This window comes from Panthera tigris, chromosome B4 (assembly GCF_018350195.1).
Source record: "Panthera tigris isolate Pti1 chromosome B4, P.tigris_Pti1_mat1.1, whole genome shotgun sequence".
NCBI classification, from domain to species: domain Eukaryota; kingdom Metazoa; phylum Chordata; class Mammalia; order Carnivora; family Felidae; genus Panthera; species Panthera tigris.
Window position 1 is genome coordinate 247903 of NC_056666.1, and position 25245 is coordinate 273147.

Consider the following 25245-nt stretch of genomic DNA (forward strand, 5'->3'; position numbering starts at 1 on the left):
ATTTAAATGCCGTTGGCCGTACAGACACGGAGCTAACAGAAAATGTTGAAGACCACCTGTGCACCTGTAGTTATGTTCTTTTACTTCCGGGGATAGTCCCAATAAGAAAATAAACCTACTTCCTTTTTTGTTTTTTTTTTTATGGTAATGTCCTTTGGAGAATGTGATTAAACCTTTAGTTTCACATTTTCAATTTATTTTTCCAAATTCAACAGACCCTGAAAATTTGGCAACTGTCAGAACATGGACATTCTGATTAATGTTATTTTCAATAAAGCATCCAATACCATGGATGAGAAGATAAGAATAGTGAGCATCACCATTTATTACTATTCTCTCTGTTCCCACAGCGTGCTAAGTACTTACTATATTTAAAAAAAAAAACGCAGAACAAAACAGAGGTTTGTTTATTTGAAATATTAAGCTATAGGTGTTGGTGTGGGCTATTCAGTTTACTGGAGAAATTATTCCATAGATTATATTAAAAGATGAAAGATAATGTTAGAATGGGGATTGGCTTTGGACTTACTTCATTTTGGGCTGGTTTTACTATCAGATCACTTTAAGATATTCTGAATATCAATACTGTTTAGGAAAGACATTCAAAATTTAAAGAAGCAAATTTCTAGGTATTTTTTCCCTCTTGTTTTAACACAGTTAATGTCTAAAATTGTTTTTAATGCCTAACTTGTGATGGACTTTAGTTTCAATTTTGTTCTTAGTCATTGCAGATATTGACAAAATGTCATACGAAATTATTTTGTATTTTTTGTAGGACTGGGAAACAGAAAATCATGACTGGTATTGTTTTGAATGCCATTTGCCTGGAGAGGTGTTGATATGTGACCTGTGTTTTCGTGTGTATCATTCCAAGTGTTTGTCTGATGAGTACAGGCTTAGAGACAGCAGTAGTCACTGGCAGTGCCCAGTTTGCAGGGTGAGTACCAATGAGCTTTCGTGTCCTGGTCAGAGGGTTGGAATTCATTAATGAGAGCTGCACAAAGATACCCCAGGTGGTGTGCCAGGTGAAGGGATAAAGTACTGGAGGGTGGGGGGTGTCTACTGGAATGACGGTAAATGAACACAGCACTCGATGCATATCACAGAACACTGACACATTGAGGGTATGGATTTTAGAAAGTTTTAATCACATAAAAATATACTTTCTTCTCTTGCATTACACTTGCCCCTGGACTGTGTGACTCCTTTAATGCATAGTCTTTGGAAAGCGAGAACCAGTCTCCTGTCCCAAGTTGGGTTCAGTCAGTGCTCTCTACTGCTCAGAAAACACAGCTAGCAAAAGGCACATTGTTGGAAACATTTTGTATCTACTTCCCATTTTATATCCATGTAATGTCGCCCTTATTTTTTGTCATATCATGGGTTAGTTTATTCCTTGCTTATATTTTATTTGGAGGGTGGAGGGATGGGATAGTTGTATATAAAGCATTCTAATTATTTAAAGCAAAATGAAATAGTCTGGTAGGTAAAATAGGTACTTTCCACAATTATTTTTGTTCCTATTATTTCCCCAGTGAAAAGTATACCTGGCTGTGCTTGTTGGTTGTAGAATGTGTGTGTGTGTGTGTGTGTGTGTGTGTGTGTGTGTGTGTGTGTGTACGTACACATGATGTGTACATTGCATATGGCATTGATGGTGATTCGTAAGGAATGATTTTATTGTAACTTCTGTTTTGTGTTTATAATTATTATGATATGTATTCGGAACCATGCAAATTGCCCAGATTACTCATGGGCTCGGTTTCTGAATATATTTTACGTTACTTGAGTAAGTTAAATATTTGTTTATATTTTTTAAAAAGTTGTGGCTTCATAATTTTTCCCTTCTTTAATACTGACCCTAATTTCCTGCCAGTATGATGAGCTTCTAATCTTCTTTTAGTCACTCTGGCTTTGTATTATCTTAGTATATTTCATCTCACCAGCACTACTGTATGTACTCGGTGTTTTACCTCAGTATACTTTTTCTCCCACTGCTACTACACGTCATCAGCACATTACCTTCCTTTACTTTATCTCAGCAGCATACTTTCTTTACTCAGTGTATTACCTCAGTATAGTATATCTCACCATTGTTTTACATACTCAGTGTATTACCTAAGTATGCTTCAGCTCATAGCATTGCTGTGCCTACTCAGTGTATTACCTCAGTGTAGTGTATCTCCCAGCACTACTCTACATACTCGGCATATTGCTTCAGTATACTTCATCCCACAGCGGCTCTGTACTCCTCCATATGTACCTCGGTGTACTTCATCTCACAGTACCACTGTACTGGATACTCTCCGTATATTGCCTCAACAGAGTTCTCCTCACCAGCACGACTATACATACTCAGGGTATTACCTCAGGATACTTCATCCCACAGCACTACTGTACCTACTCAGTGTATTACCTCAGTGTTACAGCTTCACCTCACAGCGCTCTCATACCTGGTCAGTGTATTACCTCAGTATACATCATCTCACTAGAGGTACTGGATGTACTCGTATTTTACCTTGATATACTTCATCTCACAGTACCACTGTACATACTCAGGCAGACAGGAGACCATTAGGGTAGCATTACAAATACAGTGTGTAATATTGACTCATAATCAAATGCCTAAATGCTAGATCAGTGATAAATCCCTAAATCTGCCTAGATGAGTATCAAGCCTTAAGTTGTGGACTTCCTCTTAGATGTCTGCAATAATTTGTGACGTCTCCATGAAATTAGTTTCATTGGTGGTGTGGGAACTGCATTAATACCCATATTTTATTTTTGTGGATTTGGGTTGTGCATTTTAAAAGCAAATATATATCTTCTGTTTTCTGATAATAATTGACACTTGAGGAGGTTAAGATACTAATGAGACCTTAAGAACAAAAGCATTAAGGTAGTAAAAATAGAAAAGGACGGGTCCCTGGTCAGATAGGGACTCTGAGACTTAGGAAATGCAATTCTGGACACCATGGTGTCTTTACAGCCATAGCTTTTTAATATTTAGTTCTTATTTTCATAGTAAAGACTTCAAAACCGTTGGGATTTTTGAGGATGGGTTAAACTTTATTGTGGATATTTTATATTCCTAAATGGAAATGCAGCAATTATACCTTTGAAAAAAATGTCTAATACTACTTTTGTAGGAACCCACTGTCAAGTTGTCAGATTCCATTCTCTATGTGTCTGCTCTGCTTTTACTGATTAGATGATTTGTTGTTGTTGTTAATTTCAGAGTTACTGGATAACAGAAATATGATAGCCACAGTGCACCCTGTTCTGTTTTTCTTTTCTAACCCTTGGTTTTCCTTTTGTCTTGTTAGTCTGGACTTCCTCACGTTGTGAGGCAGCTCCACTTGCTGTGGTGATGCGGTGTCTGTCGATAAACACTCATGACTCACACGCTGCTTTCCTAGACGGGGAGCCACTGTGATGAGGCTCAGAAAGCCTGTGTCTGGGTCGGGGTGGTGAGCTTTATTCTGAGCTTGAAAATTTCTGAAGAAATAGTTACTACTGTGTAGGATCTGTTCTGTTCTTTTAATTATTATGCTCAAGAAGCAGATAGGTGCTAACAATTTCTGTCCTGGGAGAAGATACCATAATAACCTTGAAATTCTAATGGGATTTTAAATCTCTCTAAGGTAAACCTTCTGGTTGTTGTTTTTTGTTTTTTTCTTTAAGTGTCAAAACTTCAAGGTTACTTGAAGCCATTTTTGTGATCTAATATGAAAGTAACTGAGCAGACTTAAATGTTCTTGCACTTAATGAACAGAGAGTCTGTACCCTGGGACCCAAGAACATAGTTCCAGATCAGAATTTTGATCTCCAATCTCTTACTCAATGTTTGGAAAGAATATAGATTAAGTAGATATACTAATGAGGAATTTTGAAGATAAGATGCCCAGAGCCAAATTTTAGTGCAGGTGGAAGTAGTAAATGGAAGCTCTGTTCATTACCTAAAAATGAGTATTTCTAATATAGTGATCAGAAGACTTTTGTTTCTACGTAATCTCTATCCCTTGCAGCACTGAAAATGTCACTGAGAATTGGCTCTCTGTTGGCCAGCGGTTAGCTGTTTCCAGATTTGCTTCAGTTCAAACAGCTTTATCTCATGTATCTGACTATTTACAAATATTTTAAGAAAGTGAAAAAAAGTTTTCTGAATTTAAAATAATTTTATTAACATTAATAATAAATCTCAAGAATATCACAACCCTGAGGCTATATCTTTGGAATGTCTGCATTTCTGAAAGTAGTTAAACCGAACAGATACAGTAGATTATTCTTGAAAAGTAGCCTATGAATGTCATGTTAGCATTTTGATTTGGAAAAAACACTAGTAACATACTGTTTTACACTCTTACAGAGAACTCTCATTAATTTTAAAAAGGGGGACTTTAAAATTATTTCTTTTATAGTTTGCTGTGAAAAATTCAGGTAATTTAGCAGAGGATAAAAAAATAACATTTCCAGCAGTGCTATCACATAGTAGGTGAATGTTCTCACAGACCTCTCCCGCGTGCGTGTGAACATGTGCATGTGCACGTGCCTGTCCATTTGTGTCTGTGTCACTTCACGTGCATGCCTGAATGTAGCCAGATCGTGTCTGTTCGGCAGTAGTATCCCAGGCTCCTCCGCTAGCAGGGTGCACTGTGACGTACTCACACAGTGCCCTGATGGCGTTCATCTGTGTCACCCACCCTGTCCTGACCGGCAGCGCCTTTCCAGTCACAGGACACGCACTGCTGTGTCCAGAGCTGGGCCGCACTCATGCTGTCGTTATATTCCAGTGTATTTGAATTTTATATTCCTGAAATAGCCATGAAGTTTTCAGGAAAAGATGAGAAAACCATAACTTTTAAGTGAAAGTAGCTTTTAAGATTTTATTTGCCTGAAAGATCCATCTTTAAAACACAGTATGGGCCATTGTATTTTTTTTTAAAAAAGACGCACTTAACTTACACATATTTATGTAATTACATCTGGCCACCTTCGCAGGATAAATGTGTTGAAGTGGAATTCTTAAATGTAAAGGGTGAGCACATTGTGTGATAAAAATCACCAAATTGCCCTTCAGAAGATTATACCCGTTTAGACCACCATGAAAGTATTTTCCGATGCTTTTTGTTACCAATTTGATAGGATACAAATGGATGTCTCATTTCAAAGTTGCTTCATTTTTTTATAGTTTCCACATTACAGATTCACTTTATGCTTTAATGCTTTGGTTATGGAAGGCAGGCCTGTGCATGTGCACGAGCCTCTGTGCATACGTGTGTGTGAACACACGTGTGTGTATGTGCATGGGTGTGTGTGGGCATGTGTGCATGTGCATGTATGTGTTACCAGGGGCTTCTGTGTTGTATGCTCACGTGTATACATGTGCATGTGTCTGTTGCATGTGTGTGTGTGTACATGCATGTGTGGCTGTGTGAGGATGTACACGTGTGTGTGTGTGCACCGTATGCTTTCTGGCCTCCACGCCTGCTGGCGAGCATCATGATACTGTTTGAGTGATGATTGCATGAACTTTTTTTTAATATGTGGGCAAAGTAACACGCTCTAGGACCACTCCTTAGGTTGGCGCATGCTGCCTGGTAGACCTTTCTGTGGGGTGGAATGTTCTCTCCTTGCAGTTCTGCGGGAGCACCGGCCACGTGTGTTTAGTGAGCATTTGAGCCCTAGATTTCAATTTGGCAGAGACCTGGCAGGGATTTCACAGGCCTACTAAACGTGAACCAAGACTGAAACGCCACTAGGGGGACACCTGCAGTTCCGACGGTGGGCACCAGCTTGTCAGTGCCCGCTTGGTTGTGGGTGAGCTCCGCTGGGGACATTTGCACTGTGACTTCTGTTTGTTGAGGGAGCTAAAGACAAAATCCTGATGAAAGCTGCTTCCTGAAACTGGAGATAGAAATTTACCTCCGAATCTGTTTTTCTTTCCTTTGGGGTCATGGGCAGGACAATTTTCTTAAATTCCCAAGATAGGGAGATGACTTCTGTAAAGTTCAGAAGGAGTTAGAACAAAATGCTAAAGAAAATACTTTGAAAACATGCATTCCCTGGACGTCTCTGCCAAGGAACGGTAACTGTCCTTTCTGGCCAGTATTACTTAATGTGGGAAATTCAATATTTTCACTGTGAATGAAGGTGAGTCAGGTTTTCAACCATATTAACAAATCTGGAATGGAGATTTGATTTTTAAATAGAAGCAGCAGTTTTTGTTTTTGCTTATTTGTCTTACGGTAGACAATCAAAAGTATTATTAAAAAATGCAAAATGAACATTAGTCAAATATTCTGTGCTGTTTTTCAAGACAGCTGGATCATATGATTTTTATACTAACAAAAATAGGAAATTTCTGTTAAAAAGATCTTTGTCTGAACCAAGTCCTCTCTGAAGCTCGTTTGCTATTCATTAACAGGCCTGACTAGGAAAGGGTGATGGGAAAGCCTAGGGATTTTTAAAATTGGATATAGCATCTGAAACTGTAAAATCTCATGTATTGTTTATCTAATCTCTTTATAAAACCGCCTGGACCCAAACAAGAAAAAAAACCACACATACTTTGTACATTGTCTTCCCGTGACGAATTTAACAACATTATGGTCAGAAAGGCTTGGATATGAGTGTAAAATGTCTTGTGGTGGTATGTTCTTCCTGATGTATTTATTTATTTATATTTATTTATTCATTTATATATTTGTAATTCATTTTGAGAGAGAGAAAAAGGCAGTGCGTGGGGGAGGAGCAGAGAGAGAATCCCAAGCAGGCTCCACGCTTTCAGTGCAAGCCGGACACAGGGCTTGATCCCATGAACTGCGAGATCATGACCTGAGCTGAAGTCAAGAGTCAGATGCTCAGCCGACTGAGGCACCCAGGCGCCCCTCCTAATCTTTTATTTTTAACTCTGAGAGATTAAGAGATAATGAGCTAGTTCCTACATCAGGATGGTTACAACTTAACCTAGACAGTGTTTCCAGTATTGATGAATTTAAAATAACTTACAAAGTGTGCATAATCTCCTTATGTCGTCAAGTGCCCCAGGTGGGAGGGCGAGGAGGAAGGAGGAGGGAGGGGCAGGGAGTATTCCTGACAGCTTCGTCAAGCAGAGAACCAAAAGCTACTCGTTCCCTGACCCGACAACAGAGAAATGAAACTTATTTGCAGAGGAGAACAGAGAGGTGTATCCCACTGAGGAATACACGCTGCCTCTGTGTTTTGAATCTCCTTCTTCTTCAGTGTTGTGTACAAGGGGAAGGAACAGGTAGATGCAAAACCTATGTTCCATGCCACAAAATGTTCCTGAATGTTCCTTCCCTGTTCTCCAACCTTGGTGACCCAGAACTAAAAGTTACCCCACAAGTGCATGGAATATTGAACCATAAAATCCCTGATGACATGCATGGCACCCCCTCTCTGTGGCTGATATTTTAGCGGTTTCTTTGTGAATATGTGGATGTTTTTACCATAGTGGTCAGCTTTGTGGCAGGTAGGATTAATTTGAGACTGTGCTTTAATAGACTGGCGGCTACAAAGTTGATTGTATCATCTGAACTTAAAGGCAAAACTCCTAGACCTCAATCAGACAGGAAGGAGTTGACTTTGTAAAAAATAATAAATACAGATACAGCTGGAGTCGGGATGAGCTAGTCTGGAAACACTGTGCATCAGTGACTCTGGACCCACTTCCCAATGAGGGAGAGGCTTGTGAGCAGAGAGGTGTCTGTCCGTGTGCTCCAAAAATCCACCTCGACCTGTTCATAGTTGGAATTACCCTCCAGATTCTGTTACCTGTGGGTGAGAAGGCATATTCATGGCAGCTTAAGGGAGGTTTTTAAACTTAAATTGAAATTCTTTTAACCTGAGTTAAAAAGCTCTCCAGGAAGGCCAGTGCACATGGCTGCGGGATTTAGGGTAGAGTCGCGGGGACCACGCAGCTGAGTGCGGGCACCCCACCTGCAGGAGCAGGCCAGCCGCGCTCTCTGCTGTTGTCACTGACGACCGCTATGGCGTTCTGCCCTCTGGTCTTGCAGAAGAGAGTTAATTTCAGTCTGTTTCTGCCAGGGGTGAAAAGGACTGAACACAGGTATGTTTTTAGAAAGTCATCCTAGTAATTGATTGTCGCTGAGGGGCTACTGGGGCCCCCTCTGGTATGAATGGAGAAAGGGCCGCACTTTGAGCCACTTCCATGGCCGCTTCCAAGGCTGGCACTGCTGCTGTGGAAGTTTCAGATGCTGGGGTTTGTTGTAAAGGATGATTCTTTTGTATTCCGTGATAACAAATGGTTGTGGAGGATAGCAGAGCCTCTGATTTCCATAACAAGATAGGCAGTTTCTGTGCAGATAAGATTCATTGTGATTCTTTTCTCTTCTGTGATTACAGACAGTTATTGAGGAGAGCTTGGAGCTTCTTGATTCCTCAAATAATGCAGGTAGTTTATAGAAACACTAGAGGCCACTTGCACCCAATTACCTGGTGCTTGTTTAGAACACAGCCTCGGGCCAAGGACTTTTCAGCACGTGCCCTAGATGTCTGTGAGCTCACTAACACTTAAGGGAGTCTGGTGGTTGGAGGCCAATGGCACTATTTAGGTGACATCTGACAATAATACGGTTTATTCACCAGAAGTAAACAGAATGGTTTATAGTGGCCAGAGTATGCCGACACAGCTGGGTTGTGAGTAATTGTTTCACATTTAGAAGGATTTTGTATGGTTGAATTCCACTACATAGAGTACTTTTCCCGGTAAGCAATGAAGTTACAAATGACTACCAGCAGTTCAGTCCCACTAGCATTTATTGAGCACTTACTGTATGCCACATACTGCACAAAGCCCTGGCCCAAGACCAGGCTCAGCTGGAGCACTGTGGACCCTGCTTTCACAGAACAGAGTCTACTCTGGGGTTGGTAAACCCACAGCCCGTGGGGCAAACCAGGCCTGCCAGATTGTGTACTGTTCATGAGTTCAGAATGGGGTTTACATTTTTAAATGGTTGAAGAAAAGACCACTAGTCTAGCTCTGTAACAGGAAAGATGTTCTGGGTATTAGGATTCCCCAGGAAAGTGAGATACTCTTGACCTGTTTAGTCACAGACTGGGGGACTTGGATTTGGTGAGCTCAAGCAGCACACATACGTGATCTAAGGGAAAGCCTCCTGGATCTCTGCATGCTTTTTTCGTCTGGGTACTTGGTGGACTGGAGATGCCGTTTCCACACGTTCATTTTCTGCTGGAACATGTGCTGCATCTGAAAAGCTGGGTCTCTGAGATCAGTCTTGAGGGTTCGTTCATGTGATGGCACTTGGGCACTATTGTCTGTAATTAACTGTGGATGAGCCTTGACCTGGTCTAAGGTTGCTCGTACCTTTTTCCAGCCAGAACCGCCATCAGACCCAGAGTGTAGCTGAATTACTTGATTCCTGTTTTCCCTAGGCCATCCACCTGGCCTTACCCAACTTGCTCTGACCCAGCAAGTGTTTGTGCTGGTGGTAAGAATCCCTTACTCAAGAAGACGTTTAAGATTTTCTGTTATTTCTCCCCAGAAAGGAAGGCAGCCCCTTGGTAATCTGTCATGTGTTTAAGAGCGTCTTTAGTGGGCATCTCACACATTTGAATCAGCTTCAGCCGTGTGATCATTCTGTTTTGAAAATGGTTGCAACAACTTTGGCCATGTAATGCAGAGGCTCTCCTGTTTATAGATATTGACAGAATGATCCCTGTATGCTACCAGTGATGTGAACAGTCCCCAGAACTTTCTGGGCTTTATCTGAGCTGCGTACTGTTGGAGAGAGGCCTTTCCTGACGAGTCCTGAGGTCTGCAAGTAGAGAATATGTACAGTTCTTTATGCCTGAGAAAGGATTGGATCTGAAGTAATCTGCAGATATTTAAAGCATGATTTTTGTTTTTCTGACCTTGTTGTTAGAGCTGTCTGCTTAGTTATGTTACAAACAGAAATAGCATTTACCTTAGAAGCTCTTCCTTTAATTTCTGTCAAAGTGGCTTTTTCTCAAGCCCACTGTCTTGTTTTGCTGACAGACTTAGTTGAGACAGCACTGACGATGTCACACAGGCAGCTCACAACTCCAAGAAATCCCCGCAGGTCTTACGGTGCAGCCCTCAAACAGAGGCTACAATGCTCCATTCCTCTCTTTTGTGAAATACTAAGAAGGAAATGTCTGAAAGCCCACAAGTTTAGCAAGTGTGGAAGCATCTTATGACAAACGTTTTGTCTTCAGGAATTGTGGGGAGAGGCCATGTCTGTTCAGGGCCCTCTCTTGTTGGTGTGGGCTCCCCCAGAGGGCCCCACCCACGGACGGGCCTGTGGGTCTGGGGAACAGGTGCCTGCAAGCCCCTGGGACTGCCTGGGGCAGCGGCTGACATACGCCCAGAGCGCTCGTGTTACAGTCTGTGCCCTGCTTTTTCAGGAGAACCCATGTTTATCACCAAAAAAGATACTTGATTTATTTTCTAAGGCTCTAAAGAACCAAAAGGGGTTAGGTTGTGACTAACAGTGAAGTACTTCATATAGCTTGATGTCGAGATCACCACCAGGAAAAACCATGTTCCTGTGCAAATGTGGGCTACCCAGCAGCCCTGGAGAGAGGGCGGCCATGCCGTGGTCGCTGCAGTGACAGACTGTGTCCCCAGAATCCCCTCTGCACAGCCGCCCCAGGCCGAGCTGGTGGTATTCGCACGCAGACCTAGAGAGCAGAGTGTCCCCAGCCTGCTTCATGGAGGGAAGGTCTGGAACAATACTTAGCATCGACATGATGTTTCATTACGTGAAGTGTTGTGTATTTCCCTTGGTTACCTGTCATCTATTAAAAGAACCATAACCCCTCAGATAGTATTACAGGACCTGATGTAGGTTGCTATTTCATTGGAGTTTACACAAATTTATGATTTCATGATCAGACTGATATTTGGGATCAGCAGTTTTAGCAGCACATCAGCATATTTTGGAGTTCACATGATCGAGTATGTAGCTAGAAGCTTTCGTTTTTGTTCTCTCTTTTAAGAGAATGTAGCTTTCCCGAGAGGTGAGGAAAAAAGCAGCCTTCTTGGCTTTTTACCCTTTGTTTTTTCCATATTTGACAGTCCACCAGGCTGTTCATTTAGCGTAGAAAGTAGCGCATGGAAGGATGTCCGAAATCATGAAGAGCTGACCGTAACTTCCCGTCCCCAGAGAGCTCCCTGCACACTCGTCCCGTGTGGGGTGCAGGTGCTGCACCGCACCCTCCTCAGCGGCGCCGGCTGGCGGGAGGGTGGTTCTCACGTGCTGGCGTGGGTCTTGTCAAAAGTGACGGCCCACCAGCTCCTCCCCCACAAAGACTCTCAGCCTGGAGCCCAGGAAGTGTCCTTGTGCAGCCAGCAGCGGTCGCCACCACACATCACAACTCCTGCGGGATCAGCGAATGAGTGGACAAACCGGTGTAGAGCCCGGGGACCTTCCCCCGAAGTCCCCAGTCCCGTGCTCAGCGGCGAGGCCCCACTCTGGGCACGGACGGGGTCGATGCTCTGTAACTGGCATGACTTAGAAGCTGTGTGCACAGCATGTGCCAGATGAGCACGAGAGAAGCAGTGACTGCCCGCGCCAGAGTCCAGGTGACCAGTGGAGAGGGGGCCACCTGAGACACGAAGTGCGGGAGACCACATCTCCAGAAAAGAAAGGGCCCGTTTTCTGTCGAGATGGGTTAGGGTCGTGTGTGTGGATAATCCGTTCCCTGGAGCCCCAGCGAGGCGCTGGTAGTTTGTGGTTAGCTGAGAAATGTTTGCTGCTTCGTCCGGTCCGTTAGCACATCAAGATGACCTCTGGCACACACCGTTCTTCGGGCCTAATGATGTCACTGGGTAGAGGGCCGTCACCTGGTGTCCGAAGGGGGGTGCGCGGTTGTGAAACACCGGCCCAGGCCTAGTGGGCTAGGCGGCATGGCCGCCTCCGTGGGGCTGGGGGTCTGCCCTGAGGCCTCAGTCTCGACAGAGGAGGTGTGTCCTAGCTGACATTTATTTTCTGAGACGTAAATTGAAGAACCTAATTAGTTTTCAGGTCAGACTCATAGAAATTGAAGTTATTACTGAACAGACCCTGACACGTTAAAAGATAAGTAGGTATGCCTGCCTGCACTGCACTCACTCATAGGGGACGCGGATTTTTAATAACCTTTTAGACAAAGAATAACGTTGTGCTGAAATTCACCATTCGATATTACTAATAATACTCCCTAAAGGGTTTCAGCTGACTTTTTTCTTTTGTAAAATGAGTGATTCTGCGTTATGTCATGATCAGTATTAGGTCATTTGTTTTATCTGAAAATAGTGGAAGTTTTAAGTTTTAAAATACTTAAAAAAAGTGCATAGTTGTCTAAGGTACTATGTCCAGTACGACATAATATTTTCCATTTCTTTCTCACATAAAGCACTGTTTTTACCATGCGCATTTCAAAGATTTCTCTGTATCAGATGTGCTGGAAATAGTGCGTGTTTTGTACAGTCCTTGCATACCGTACAAAATCACGTTTTACATCTGGCCTTTTCTGTTGTTAACAGAGCATCAAGAAGAAACACACAAACAAACAGGAGATGAGCACGTACTTGCGGTTCATCGTGTCCCGCATGAAGGAGAGGGTGAGTCCTGCACAGTCTCCGGGCCGCCCTGCCAGGCTCCCTCCCTTCATGCCTTGCAAGTTAGCACGTGACACGTCAAGATTCACAGAGCAGGATGGGGGTGGAGAACACCGCCGTCATATTTCTTTTGTGCGTGATGGCGCCACAAGAGGCTTTTATTTTTTTGTCTTGTCTTTGTTTTCGTGGGCATTCCTTTAGCTGCAGTAGATTAGACGTGCGCTTTTCTTTTCCTGCTGATACGTTTCTGTTGTTTCATCTTTTATTTTTCAAAATCTTGAGTGAAGGTACAGTTGACCTACAATATTATTACTAGTTTTGGGTGTACCGCATAGGGATTTGATATTTATATACAAACTCCATGCTCACCAGTAATTATAGCCACCACCTGTCACCATGCAAAGTTACTACAACATTACTAGCTGTATTCGCCATGCTGCACTTGTCATCCCTGTGACTGACCTGTTTTATAAGTGGAAACTTGTGCTTCTTCATCCCCTTCGCCTGTTCTGCCCATCCCCCTCCTCCTTCCCTCTCTCAACCACCAGTTTCTTGGTTGTATTTAAGAGTCTGTTTCTGTTTTTTGTTTGTTTTGCTTTTCAGATCCCATGTACAAGTGAAGCCATGTGGTATCTGTCTTTGTCTGACTTCACTTACCATAATACTTTCTAGCTCCATCCATATTACTGCAGTTATTGCCCAGCAATATTGTGATAATTAGTGTCTAAAGTAAAGTGGCGTTTTCCAAAATAACTGTTCTTTCTATCAAAACCCAAAAAATGCCACATTGAACTATATAGTGCATGTACGTTTTTCCAGTTAATTCTGAAGTGTTTAGAAATTGTGTCACCTGTCTCTCAATGACCTTTCAGGCTATAGACCTTAATAAGAAGGGGAAGGACAACAAACACCCAATGTATCGGAGGCTGGTGCACTCAGCGGTGGACGTCCCCACCATACAGGAGGTAAAGCCAGGCCCTCTGTCCGGTTTCTGATACACCCGTAGCTCCCACATGACTCACAGCTCCCAGCTGAGCACGATTCTGTTGCCATTCCCCCTAGGGTGTGTGCCTGCTCGTCCTCTACTTAGAGCCTAAAAGGTGTAGCCCCTACAGGGGCATTGCTGCTACTGAGATGCCTTGTGCTTTTACTGTGCGTGCAGATCAGGTGTCCTGTTCGAAAAGGCCTGGTGTTAAGCCAGCTGTAGATTCTGGATACTTGCTGATCCCAGGAGAGGCGTGTAGAGCCTGGTCAACTGAATATTTCGGATTCGAGGACTCCTATCTGCACATGGTTTCCTAGCACTAGCAGGTACTCAGGAGTTTTTCTCAAGGGAACATTGGAGTCTAGGACTAGAGTCCTAGGAAACAGCAGAGTGAACTTGAACAACACAAAGATTATGTAACCAGAAAACAATTTTCTCAGAGTTCTTAATTTTACCTTCTGTAGCTGAGTATTGTAATGGGTTTGTTAACATGTAATTACAAATTGCAGTAAAATCCACTAGAACATTTTAACGCATTTCCCAGTTAGGGCCGCTGAGTTACTAATTCTGTACTTTATGCATCCTTTTGAATTTCAGATCTCGTGGTTGGCCACAGTAGCTTATAGGGAGACCATAGGAATAATTTTAAGTTATTTTACAAGTTTCTTAGTCCCCTTGGCAGCTGAGAAAGACTGCAGGTGATTACTTCAGTAGGAAATGAGGGTAAATGAAGGGTGTTTTCCCTCTAAAGAGGCTGGCAGAGTCCAAAATAAAAACAAGTAGTTTTCATTTCACCTCCTGCCCCAGGTTCCTGTCCTCAAGCAAAGCCTCTTCTCCTAAACCCCAAGGTCTCTACGGGACAGTCCTTCCTGCCCCTGCTTCTGCTCCTTCCAAGCTTCCCTTAGTCTGATCCCGGCGGATCCGTAGAGAACACCAGCTGGACTGATGGTGTCTTAGCTTTGTACGTAGCAGGTGCTGTTCATGAACAGAAAGTACTGTAAGGAAAATACAGAGGAAAGCATGATTTTTATCCCATCAGGAGCTTACAGTTCAAACCAGAATACAGGCCGTGATCGTGCAAATCTCAAAAATCACAAAGATGCTTTGGGAAACCTGGGTTCAGTTTCTCCACCTGGGTGTAGATCAGGTCACCAGGGGAGCTCTAGACGTTGCCAGTGCCTGAGAGGACTGAGCCCGGGACGGTCAGAAATTCACAGTGGGACTCAGTATCTGTAACTAAGCCTGTGACCCTTGATGCCAGAAGGGAGGCAGGTTCCTCCAGCAGGGGATATCTCGCAAGGCTTCTTGAAGAAAGCACCACTGAGGTGGGCCTTGGAGGATTTCAGCAGAAAGACAGGATCTTAGTTGCTATTTAGAGGCCTTAGTATTCTAAGTTCTTTCCAAGCTGATTTCCTAAAGCGCTACCAGGATAAGAAAATGCCTGCTTGCTACTTCTAAATAACTCGTCATACCCTTCTTCCAAAAACTTTGCCTGCCTGCAAAAAACCCTCAGATTCCCTCCATAATCTGTCACGTATACGTGTCTAGCACAGCAGAAAGCCTTGCCTTGACCTGGTGTGTAGAGGAACAACTCGGACTTTGTGGGAAAGCGTCACGTAGGCCAATGGTTGTTGCTTTCAGTCTCTGTAAGACTGTGCTAGAAAAATGGTAGGTGTGTAGTTACCATCTGCACTGACCACAGCCTTCGTCCTCCGCCCAGCCCAGCAGCAGTGAGAGGCCCCGGCTTTTGGCGGAGCTCAGCTGCTGAGTTAGTGCAGAGGAGGGTGGGGGCTGCCCGCGGTCCAGCGCTCTGCTCTCCGCACTCCAGCCGCAGGTGGGCTTATCGGTGTCCTCACACGTGTCCCATCCATTCCGTGGGACACGGGAGTGGACATAGCGACATTCTGGAATGTTCTGCCGTGCCCCTTGCGCTAATAACCCGTTAGCATAAGGCAGACAAACATTCTAGCTATTAACGCTTTGCTATTTTGTTTCTCGCCCTCTGCAGAAAGTGAACGAAGGGAAATACCGCAGTTATGAAGAGTTCAAAGCTGATGCTCAGCTGCTTCTCCACAACACAGTGATTTTCTACGGAGGTTGAAGGGTTTTTTTCTTTTCTGTGCATGCTTCTCTATACCACTTAACCTTCGTGTTGGGAAATACCTTTTATAAAACATTACATTCAAAAAATTGATACTTTAATGATTTGTAAGTAATAATGTCAGGGTTTCAACTTTGGTAATGTGGTTATAGTTTATAAAATTGACTGGCCAAGAATTCTAGTACTAAATGCTGAAAATATTTTTATTCTTTATAGTTTTATATATAAGCTTAGTTGAGAGGCTTTTTATAAGCAATTCTGGTCCTTTTCCATTAATGTCCCATCATTTGAAGGAAAAGAAAGCGGGCACTCTGTATGTAGAGGATCCGTAGTCTGTTGAATATAACATTACAGCTGTCTATAGAAATGTTGTTTGGCTGCCTGAACTCTATGTTATTTTTAAAAAATGTTTATTTATTTATTTTGAGAGAGCGAGAGAGCAGGGGAGAGGGGCAGAGGGAGAGAGAGTCCCAAGCAGGCCCCATGCTGCCAACACAGAGCCCGACGTGGGGCTCGATCTCATGAACCGTGAGATCATGACCTGAGCAGAAATCAAGAGTCAGATGCTTAACTGACTGAGCCCCCCAGGTGCCCCTGAACTTCATTTAAAATAGACATTTTCATTTTAAATGGTATATGTCCACTTTAGTCACACTGAAAGAAAATGCAAATGGTTGTACTACTTTTGATAGTTTTGTGTTCCTGGATTTGTGGTAATAGATACTGTCTGCCTTTCATTACAGCAGACAGCGAGCAGGCTGACATAGCACGGATGCTGTATAAAGACACCTGTCACGAGGTACTGCTTACTCCCAATAATTAAACTCTTGCTGTTTTCCAGACTAACTTAGTTTAGAATTCTACTCTTACATATGTTTCAGTTTTGCCATTTCCTTTAAATATAATTTTATTTCCATGTTTGAAATACATGGGAAATAATGCAAATCAAGGAGGGAATTTTCTCAGAGAAATCCTAGGAGTTAGATTTAGTGGTTAAGTAACTTGTACAAATAAAGTATGTTTCCTTTTCTGTAACTGCTCTCAGGGATGTTGGTTACATACTGCAGGCAAATGTCTTGCACTGGGCAGACACTCAATAAATGTTGCCCTCCTTTTCATTGCCAAATTAAAGCATAATTAACATACAGTGTGATATTAGTTTCAGTTATACAGGGTAGTGTTCTGACACTTCCATACGTCACTGAACTCCCCCAAGTGTGGTCCCGTCCGTCACCTCACAGCGTTATTACAACGTGACCAATTGCACTTCCCGCCCCCCCCCCCACCCCCCGCTCTGTGACTTACTAACTTTGTAATTGGAAGTTTGTACTCGATAATCCCCTTCACCCATCCACCCCTGTCCCCTCCCCTCTGGCAACCACCAGTTTGTTCTGTGTTTAGGAGTTGTTTTTATTTTTTTTATTGTTTGGTTTTTTAGATTCCACATATGAGTGAGCTAACATGGTATTTGTCTTTCTCTGACTTATTTCAATTGGCATAATATTCTTAACTCCATCCACATTGTTGCAAACGACAATATTTCATTCTCTTTTTATGGCTGAATAATATTCTAGTGTGTAAGTGTGTGTACCACTCTTTCCTAATCCATTCCTCTACTGATGGACGTTTGGACTGTCTTCATAGTTTGGCTGTTGTTGATAGTGCTGCCTGTAAACATCGGGGTGCATGTGCCCTTGAAATCTGTATTTTTCTATCATTTGAATAAATACCTAGTGTGCAATTACTGGATTGCAGCGTAGTTCTACTTTTAAGGTTTTGAGGAACCTCCATACTGTTGTCCAGAGTGACTGTACCAGTTCGCGTTCCCATCAACAGTGCATGAATGTTCCTTTTTCTCCACGTCCTCGCCAACACCTGTTGTTTCTGTGTTGTTAGTTTTAACCATTCTGACAGGTGTGAGGTGGTATCTCCTTGTGGTTTTGATTTATATGTTGCAGATGATGAGTGATGTTGAACTATCTTTTCATGTGTCTCTTGGCCATCTGGATGTCTTCTTTGGAAAAGTGTCTATTCATGTCTTCTGCCCATTTCTTAACTGGATTTTTTGTTTTCTGGGTGTGAAGTATTATGATTTCTTTATAGATTTTGTATACTAACCCTTTATCTGATACGTCGTTTGCAAATAATCTCTTATTCTGTAAATTGCCTTTTAGTTTTGTTGATTGTTTCCTTCGCTGTGCTTTTTATCTTGGTGGGGTCTCAATAGTTCATGTTTGCTTTTGTTCCCTTTGCCTCCAGGGACACGTCTCATAAGTCCCTCCAATCATTGTCAAAGAGGTTACTGCCTGTGTCTTACTTTAGGATTTTGATGGTTTCCTGTGTCACATTTAGGTCCTTAATGCATTTTGAATTTATTTTTGTGTGTGGTGTAAGAAAGCGGTCCCATTTCGTTCTTCCACATGTGGCTTTCCAGTTTTCCCATCACCACTTGTTGAAGAGACTGTTTTTTTTTCCATTGGATATTCTTTCCTGCTTTGTCGAAAACCTGTTGTCCATATAGTTGTGGATTCATTTCTGGGCTTTCTATTCTGTTCCATTGATCTGTGGGGTCTGTTTTTGTGCCATACTGCCTTGATGATTACCGCTTTGTAATACAGCTTGAAGTCCGGAATTGTGATGCCTCCAGTTTTGCTTTTCTTTTCCAAGGTTCCTTTAGCTATTCAGGGTCTTTTGTGGTTCTGTACAAATTTCAGAATTGGTTTTTCTAGCTGTCAAAATGTCAAATGGTATTTTGATAGGGACTGCTTTAAACGTGTAGATTGCTTTGGGTAGTATCAACATTTTAACAGTAGATTTGGTCTTCTAATCCATGAGCATGGAATGTCTCCATTTTTGCCATCTTCTGTTTCTTTCATCAGTGTTCGATAATTTTCAGAGTATAGGTGTTTCACCTGTTTGGTTGGCTTTGTTCCTAGGTGTCTTATTGGTGGAATTGTAAATTGGACCAATTCCTCAATTGTTCTCTGATGCTTCGTTATTGGTGTATATAAATGCAACAGGTTTCTATACCTTTATGTTGTATCCTGCAGCTTTACTCAATTTATCAGTTCTAGTAGTTTTTTGGTGGAGTCTTTCAGGTTTTCTACTTAGAATATCACGTTGTCTACGAATAGTGAAAGTTTGACTTCTTCCTTGCCCATTTGTATGCCTTTGTATGCCTTTTATTTCTTTTTGTTGCCTGACTGCTGTGGCTGGGACTTCCAGTACTGTGTTGAATAAAAGTGTTGAGAGTGGACATCTCTGTCTTGTTCCTGATCTCAGCAGAAAAGCTCTCAGTTTTTCTCCATTGAGGATGATGTTAGCTGTAGGTTGTTCACATGTGGTCTTCATGACCATGTTCCCACTACACCTGCTTTGTTGAGGGTTTTTATAATGAATGGATGTTGTACTTTGTCACATGCTTTTTCTGAATCTGTTGAAATGATTATTTGATTTTTGTCATTTCTCTATTAGTGTGGTGTATCATATTGATTGATTTATGAATGTAATCACCTTTGCATCCCCAGAATAAATCCCACTGATTGTGGTGAATGATTTTTTTAATTCTTTATTTATTTTTGAGAGAGAGCGAGACAGAGTGTGAGTTGGGGGGAGAAACAGAGAGAGAGGGAGACATAGAATCTGAAGCAGGATCCAAGCTCTGAGCTGTCAGCACAGAGCCCGACGTGGGGCTTGAACTCACGAACCACAAGATCATGACCTGCACTGAAGTTGGACGCTTAACCGACTGAGCCATCCAGGTGCCCCATGAATGATTTTTTTAAATGTTTTGTTGGATGTGGTGGTGGTGGTTTGTTATTTTTATATCCATGCTCATTAGGGATATTGGCCTATAGTTCTCTTCTTTTTATTGTCCTTATCTGGTTTTGATACAGTGCTGGCCTCATAAAGAATAGTATAATCCATTCATATATTGATGAACCCTTGGGCTGCTTCCATATCTTGGTTATTGCAAATAATGCTGCTGTAAACATTGGGGTGCACATATCCCTTTGAATTAGTGTTTTTGTATTCTTTGGGTAAATACCCAGTAGTGCAATTGCCTAGAATTGTTGACTAGTTCTATTTTTAATTTTTTGAGGAACCTCCACACTGTTCTCCAGAGTGGCTGCACAAGTTTGCATTCCCATCAACAGTGCAAGAGGGTTCCCCTTTCTCTGCATCCTCACGTACACCCTTTTTTTCTTGTGTTAATTTTGCCATTCTGACAGGTGTGATGTGATATCTCATTGTGGTTTTGATTTGTATTTCTCTGATGATGAGTGATGTTGAGCGTCTTTTCTTGTGTGTGTTGGCCATCTGGGTGTTTTCTTTGGAAAAACATTTATTTAGTTCCTCTGCCCATATTTTAATTGGATTTTTTTCTTTTTGGTTTTGAGTTGTGAAATTTTTTTTAAATATACTTTGGATATTAATCCCTTATTGTATATGTCTTTTGCAAATATATTCTCCCATTCGGTAGGTTGCCTTTTTATTTTGTTGATTGTTCCTTTGCAGTGCAGAAATGTTACCCTCTTTGTTACAATTGTTTTCTTTTAAAATCTTTTTTTTTTAATGTTTGTTTATTTTGGGAAGAGAGAGAGTGCCAGTCGGGGAGGTGCAGAGAGAGGGAGACAACAGAATCCAAAGCAGACTCCAGGCTCCCAGCTGTCAGCACAGAGCCTGACGCGGGGCTCAAAGTCACAAACCGCGAGATCATGACCTGAGCTGAAGTCGGCGCTTAACCGACGGAGCCACCCGGGCACCCCAATGTTACCCTCTTTGAATGAAAGATCCTATATAGACTTCACAGCAAAACACCCCACAAAAACAAAAAAGTTCCTATTTATACAATAAGTAAAATACATATTAGCATATTAGAGGTTTTATTTGTGTGTATAGTCTTTTTTATTTGAAACACTCACCTGAAAATTTATATAAAAAGTCTTGTTTCCTGATAAAATTTGACCTTTGTTTTTTCATTCATTCCACAAATATTTATTGAGTGTCTACTATGTGCTGTGCAGGGTGTTAGGAGAGATAAAGTGGTGATTGAAGTACTGCTTTTTGCTCATGGGGCTATATTCTTCAGAATATACATTCTGAAGAAAGAGGCTCAAAAAAGAAACGGACAGAATATGTTTCTTCACAAGACGTGAAAGAATGTTATGAAAGAAAACAAGGACTAAAACAGAATGAGGGAATGTAAGGACTGCTTTTATTGGTAATGGTACTTAAGATGGGTAGACCAGAAAGATCTGTCTGCTGAACTAGCATTTAATGTGCATATGAACCAGAAGGAGGGCGGGAGCCAGGCTGGGAGTGGAGGCCAGACCTCCTGAGGAACTGTCTTCTGCTCCAGGCCCGCCTGGGACCATGGAGACGGTCTGAACAGGAACGTGGCAGGCTCTCCTAGTATTCATTGAGAAATGAAAAATGTAATCTTAAGGAGGAAAATTCAGGACTATCTGTGCACATGAGAGAGGATGCTAATTTACATGGATCTGTTTTATACAGTTTGATGCTCATGTTTTGTGTAGGCTAAAATAGTTGCTTTTCTTTTTTAGCTGGATGAACTACAGCTTTGCAAGAATTGCTTCTATTTGTCAAATGCTCGTCCTGACAATTGGTTCTGCTACCCTTGTGTATGTGAAATTTTGTGATTTTCTGTTTTTTACCTCTTAAGTGTGTGATGTACTATTCTAAGCAAGGTTATTTCCAATTTATTTAAGGATTATAATCCTTCCTAGGTATTTTTCTTTGTATCATAGTGTATACATGGGCTTAGTGAGCATAAAACCTGAAACACAGGGGAGATAACTTGGCATCATTACCCGTTTTTGACTTTAAAATGAGGAACTTCAGAATAAACCCTTAATAGATAATATAGTGAACTTCCACTCTTCCCGTTTTTTCACAAGAAAGATAAGGCTTCCTGTATGCTTGTGGCTATGTGTGGTCCCCTGGAATGACAGGATTTCAGGAAGGTCCCGACTGGTCTGTGCCTGTGGTCGGGGCTGCGCCCAGCCCTGGGCGTGCGAGGCTGCCTGTGGAGGACGCCCCTGTGCTCCTCAGGTGCTCTGGGGTCTCTGTGATTCCCTAAGCCTGGAGCGAGACCTCAGACTTTCACATCTCTCACCGGCTCCCAGGTGCTGGAGTGCACCTTACAATGCAGTGAGGGTGTTGCGTTTGCCGCTGTTACTCACGGGGGTCTCGCCTTGGAGACTGGCTCGTCCCTAAGTGCTGCAGGCTGTGTTTTCTGAGAGATGAGGGTCCATATCTCTGCTCTTATGCAGACTGTAAGTTTTTGGTGCTTTACTTGAAGGCAGAATCAATCCGAGAAAAAAAAAAGCTCTATGGGTTTAGGAGTTAAAAAAAAGAAGTGTTTTCAAAATACTGCACTATACTTCCTAAGTTCAGTACTAATGACATGTGTGCATTTAATACTTTGAAAATAACATGGTTACATAAAACATTTTATTTCCAGATACCTAATCATGAACTGGTTTGGGCCAAAATGAAAGGTTTTGGTTTCTGGCCAGCCAAGGTCCTACAGAAGGAGGACAACCAGGTTGATGTTCGCTTCTTCGGTCACCACCACCAGAGGTAAGCGCAGTCCTGCGCCCACCAGGGCTGACCTCTGAGTGACCCTGGGGCATCCATCAGATGGTCCTTGGTATTGGGAGGGCAGAAACAGTCTGTAGTTCAGTTTGGAGAAACAAATCACATCACCTTGGTGTTTTGTTGTTGTCGTTGTTGTTTTTGCATGTATTATCCATTGCTCTATTTGGTTAATTATCTTTTCCTTTTTTCTTGAGAGTTCAGTAGATAAGTGCAGGGGAAAAAATTAATAAAAACCAGGAAATCTAGTACCCAGAATAGGAAATTACTAATACTTTGCCATTTCTGCCTTTTGTTTTGTTTTGGCTTTTAAAGTTTTTATTTAGTTCCAGTTAGTTAATATATGGCAGATCAGCATGTAGCCTGACGAGGCAGCTGACGACGATTTTTGGAAATGGTGCTCGTAGTTTGGGCTCCCGACATGGTGTGATGCAGCACAGGCTCGTGCTGGGATTGCGTGGTGAGGCGGGTGTGGAAGGGCTCTAAGAATGTGGCCACTTCGTGGTTTGTGAAGACAGGATGCCATTTCAGGCACCTTTTCAAAGCTCTGTTAAAAGCCACAGACAAAAATAATCGACGTGGGAGCAGGAGACCATGTCGATCTTGTGATCTAAAGATGTGCATAAGAATTACATGAAGGGAACTGCCAGACATGGTATCCAGCCTATATTTTGAAGTTCCTGTTGCTAGGGAGATGTGTACAGCCCAGCTTAAAACTTTACATTTTCATGATACAGTATCTGTATCCCAACAGTAAAAAGTTTCTATTACTGTAAATTTATTTTTTTATTAAAAAAATTTTTTTTAATGTTTTTATTTATTTTTGAGGCAGAGGCAGAGCATGAGCGGGGCAGGGGCAGAGAGAGAGAGGGAGACACAGAATCCAAAGCAGGCTCCAGGCTCTGAGCTGTCGACACAGAGCCCGATGGGGGGCTCGAACTCACGAACCATGAGATCATGACCTGAGCTGAAGTCGGACGCTCAACCGACTGAGCCACCCAGGCGCCCCTGTAAACTTATTTTTGCATAGTTACGTATTTCATACAAAGAATGTGAACTATACTATGAAATTATAGCTGCCTCTTTCATTGTGATATCAAAGCCTTAAAGTATTGTTCTGAGTAACATTGTCACTAATAGCCATGACTGGACACTGATGAAAGTTCACAGATACTAAAAGTAAAGGGGAAAAATAGCAAGTCAGCTACATGATCTAAAGGCCTTTCCAAGTATTTAAATGTCTGTTGTGCCTGACGTTGTGAGGGTCTTATGTAACTGTCATCACTGTGAGAAACTATGGAACAAGAGACTTTATTCCTCTCCATAGTGAATTTTTAGTCTTCATTTAATTTAAATAGAAGTTTAGTGGCAAGAAACCTGCGGATAGTCTAAGTTTCCAAAAACGTAGTTCCGTTCCTTCAGAGATAGATGCATCCCTAGCTGATGCTGTCAAGGCAGGAGACATGGGTAATCCCACCATTGACTACAGAATGAATGCTTTGACTGTATGGATTATGAAGCAGCAGCACATTGTATTGGGTTTGTTACCGCTCCCCATCAGAACAGGGATGGAGGGGTGGGGAGGACTGGACGGGTACGGAGGGCGGCCTCCGTAGCAGTGGAGAAGGCCGGTGGGCTCCACCGTGGCTCGTGCTCTGGCATCTGCTTGTCCTGCTCTGGTCTCAGACACGGTGTTCAGTCTCTCTCAGCCTTGTTTCCTCACTTGTAAAATGAGGGCTTCCGTAGCCCCTCCTGGAAGAGTTTCTCTGTAAGGGTTAAAGAAATGTTGGTACGTTCCGATCTAAGCATGGTGCCTGGTGTGCAGCAAATACTTAATAAAAGTCAGCTTATAGTACAAATATCCAAACAGGGAAGAAGTTTCATTAGTTAACCTAGAGAAACCAAGAATTCAGTTACTTTAAAAAAAACACACTACTAGGTTAGAACTGAGAATCGCAACTTTTTAGCAGATTAAAAATTTTTCATCCATTTTCCAACAGCTTTATAGTATCTACAACCATAAGTGGTATTTTGATAATGTGAGTTAATTTGTCTTATGTCATTCATTATACAATGCAGATAGTATTTTAAAATAATATTTGAGGTAATCTCCTTGGGTCCTTGGCATGTTTGTGATCTGAAGAGAAAATTACAACATAAAATTCCATTTCCAGAGAGTTTTTTTTTTCTTCCAAACTTATTACTTCCTGGAATCTAAAAAATCTAAAAAATTCTGGACAGATGGCTCTCTGAGGACTTTAGTTTAGAAAATACAGCTGACCCTTGAACAACAAGAGGATGGGGGTGCCAGCTCCCCCCCCCCCAGTCCTAACTCACCTATGACTTTTGACTCCCCCAAAAGCTTAACTATAGCCTTTCTGATAATGTAAAGTTAACTCCTGCTTTGTATGTTACATGTATTATATGCTGTATTCTTACAGTAAAGGAGGAGAAAATACATTTACAGCCCTGTCCTATGTCAAAACAGTCTGTGTATGAGTGGACCCGTGCAGTTCAAGCCAGTGTTGTTCAAGAGTCAACTTTAACAGGCCTACAGTTTTACTATAAATTCAGAATCTTTTCTTTTCCTTCTCTGGTTACAGTGTGCCTAATAAAATACTTGAACTAAATGAGTGATGAGGACATACCTTATAAGTTACACTGTATCTTACTGGCATATTTGATTTATTAAAAGCAATCTTTATACAGTTATAATAATGAGTTTTAATTAAGCAATATGTTACCAACCAAGAGGAGATGGCTAATAAAGGCCTAGCAGCAAGTTTTCACTAATACTGTTTTTAGCGTCATAACTGTTTTTAGGTGCACATCTTGGTGGTGTTGAGTGCATTCATACTGTTAGGCAGCATCACTACCAATAAGTGTTCTTTTGCCAGTTCATCCTATCTT

General features: G+C 42.1%; 1 protein-coding gene across 12 annotated transcripts in view; it reads left to right on the forward strand.

Moving 5' to 3' along the window:
- ZMYND11 (zinc finger MYND-type containing 11) overlaps positions 1 to 25245 on the forward strand; it is a 134221-nt gene that overhangs the window by 94079 nt on the left and 14897 nt on the right. For 7 of the 12 annotated variants that reach the window (XM_042990911.1, XM_042990912.1, XM_042990909.1 and 4 more), the window contains 7 exons: positions 776 to 937; positions 12554 to 12631; positions 13501 to 13593; positions 15622 to 15709; positions 16458 to 16513; positions 21282 to 21359; positions 22202 to 22320. In XM_042990911.1, the coding sequence (XP_042846845.1) occupies positions 776 to 937; positions 12554 to 12631; positions 13501 to 13593; positions 15622 to 15709; positions 16458 to 16513; positions 21282 to 21359; positions 22202 to 22320 (674 nt within the window). Of the gene's footprint in view, positions 1 to 215; positions 310 to 775; positions 938 to 12553; positions 12632 to 13500; positions 13594 to 15621; positions 15710 to 16457; positions 16514 to 21281; positions 21360 to 22201; positions 22321 to 25245 lie in introns of all 12 variants that reach the window. The other 5 variants (XM_007097288.3, XM_015544336.2, XM_007097293.3 and 2 more) reach the window with 4 other exon arrangements.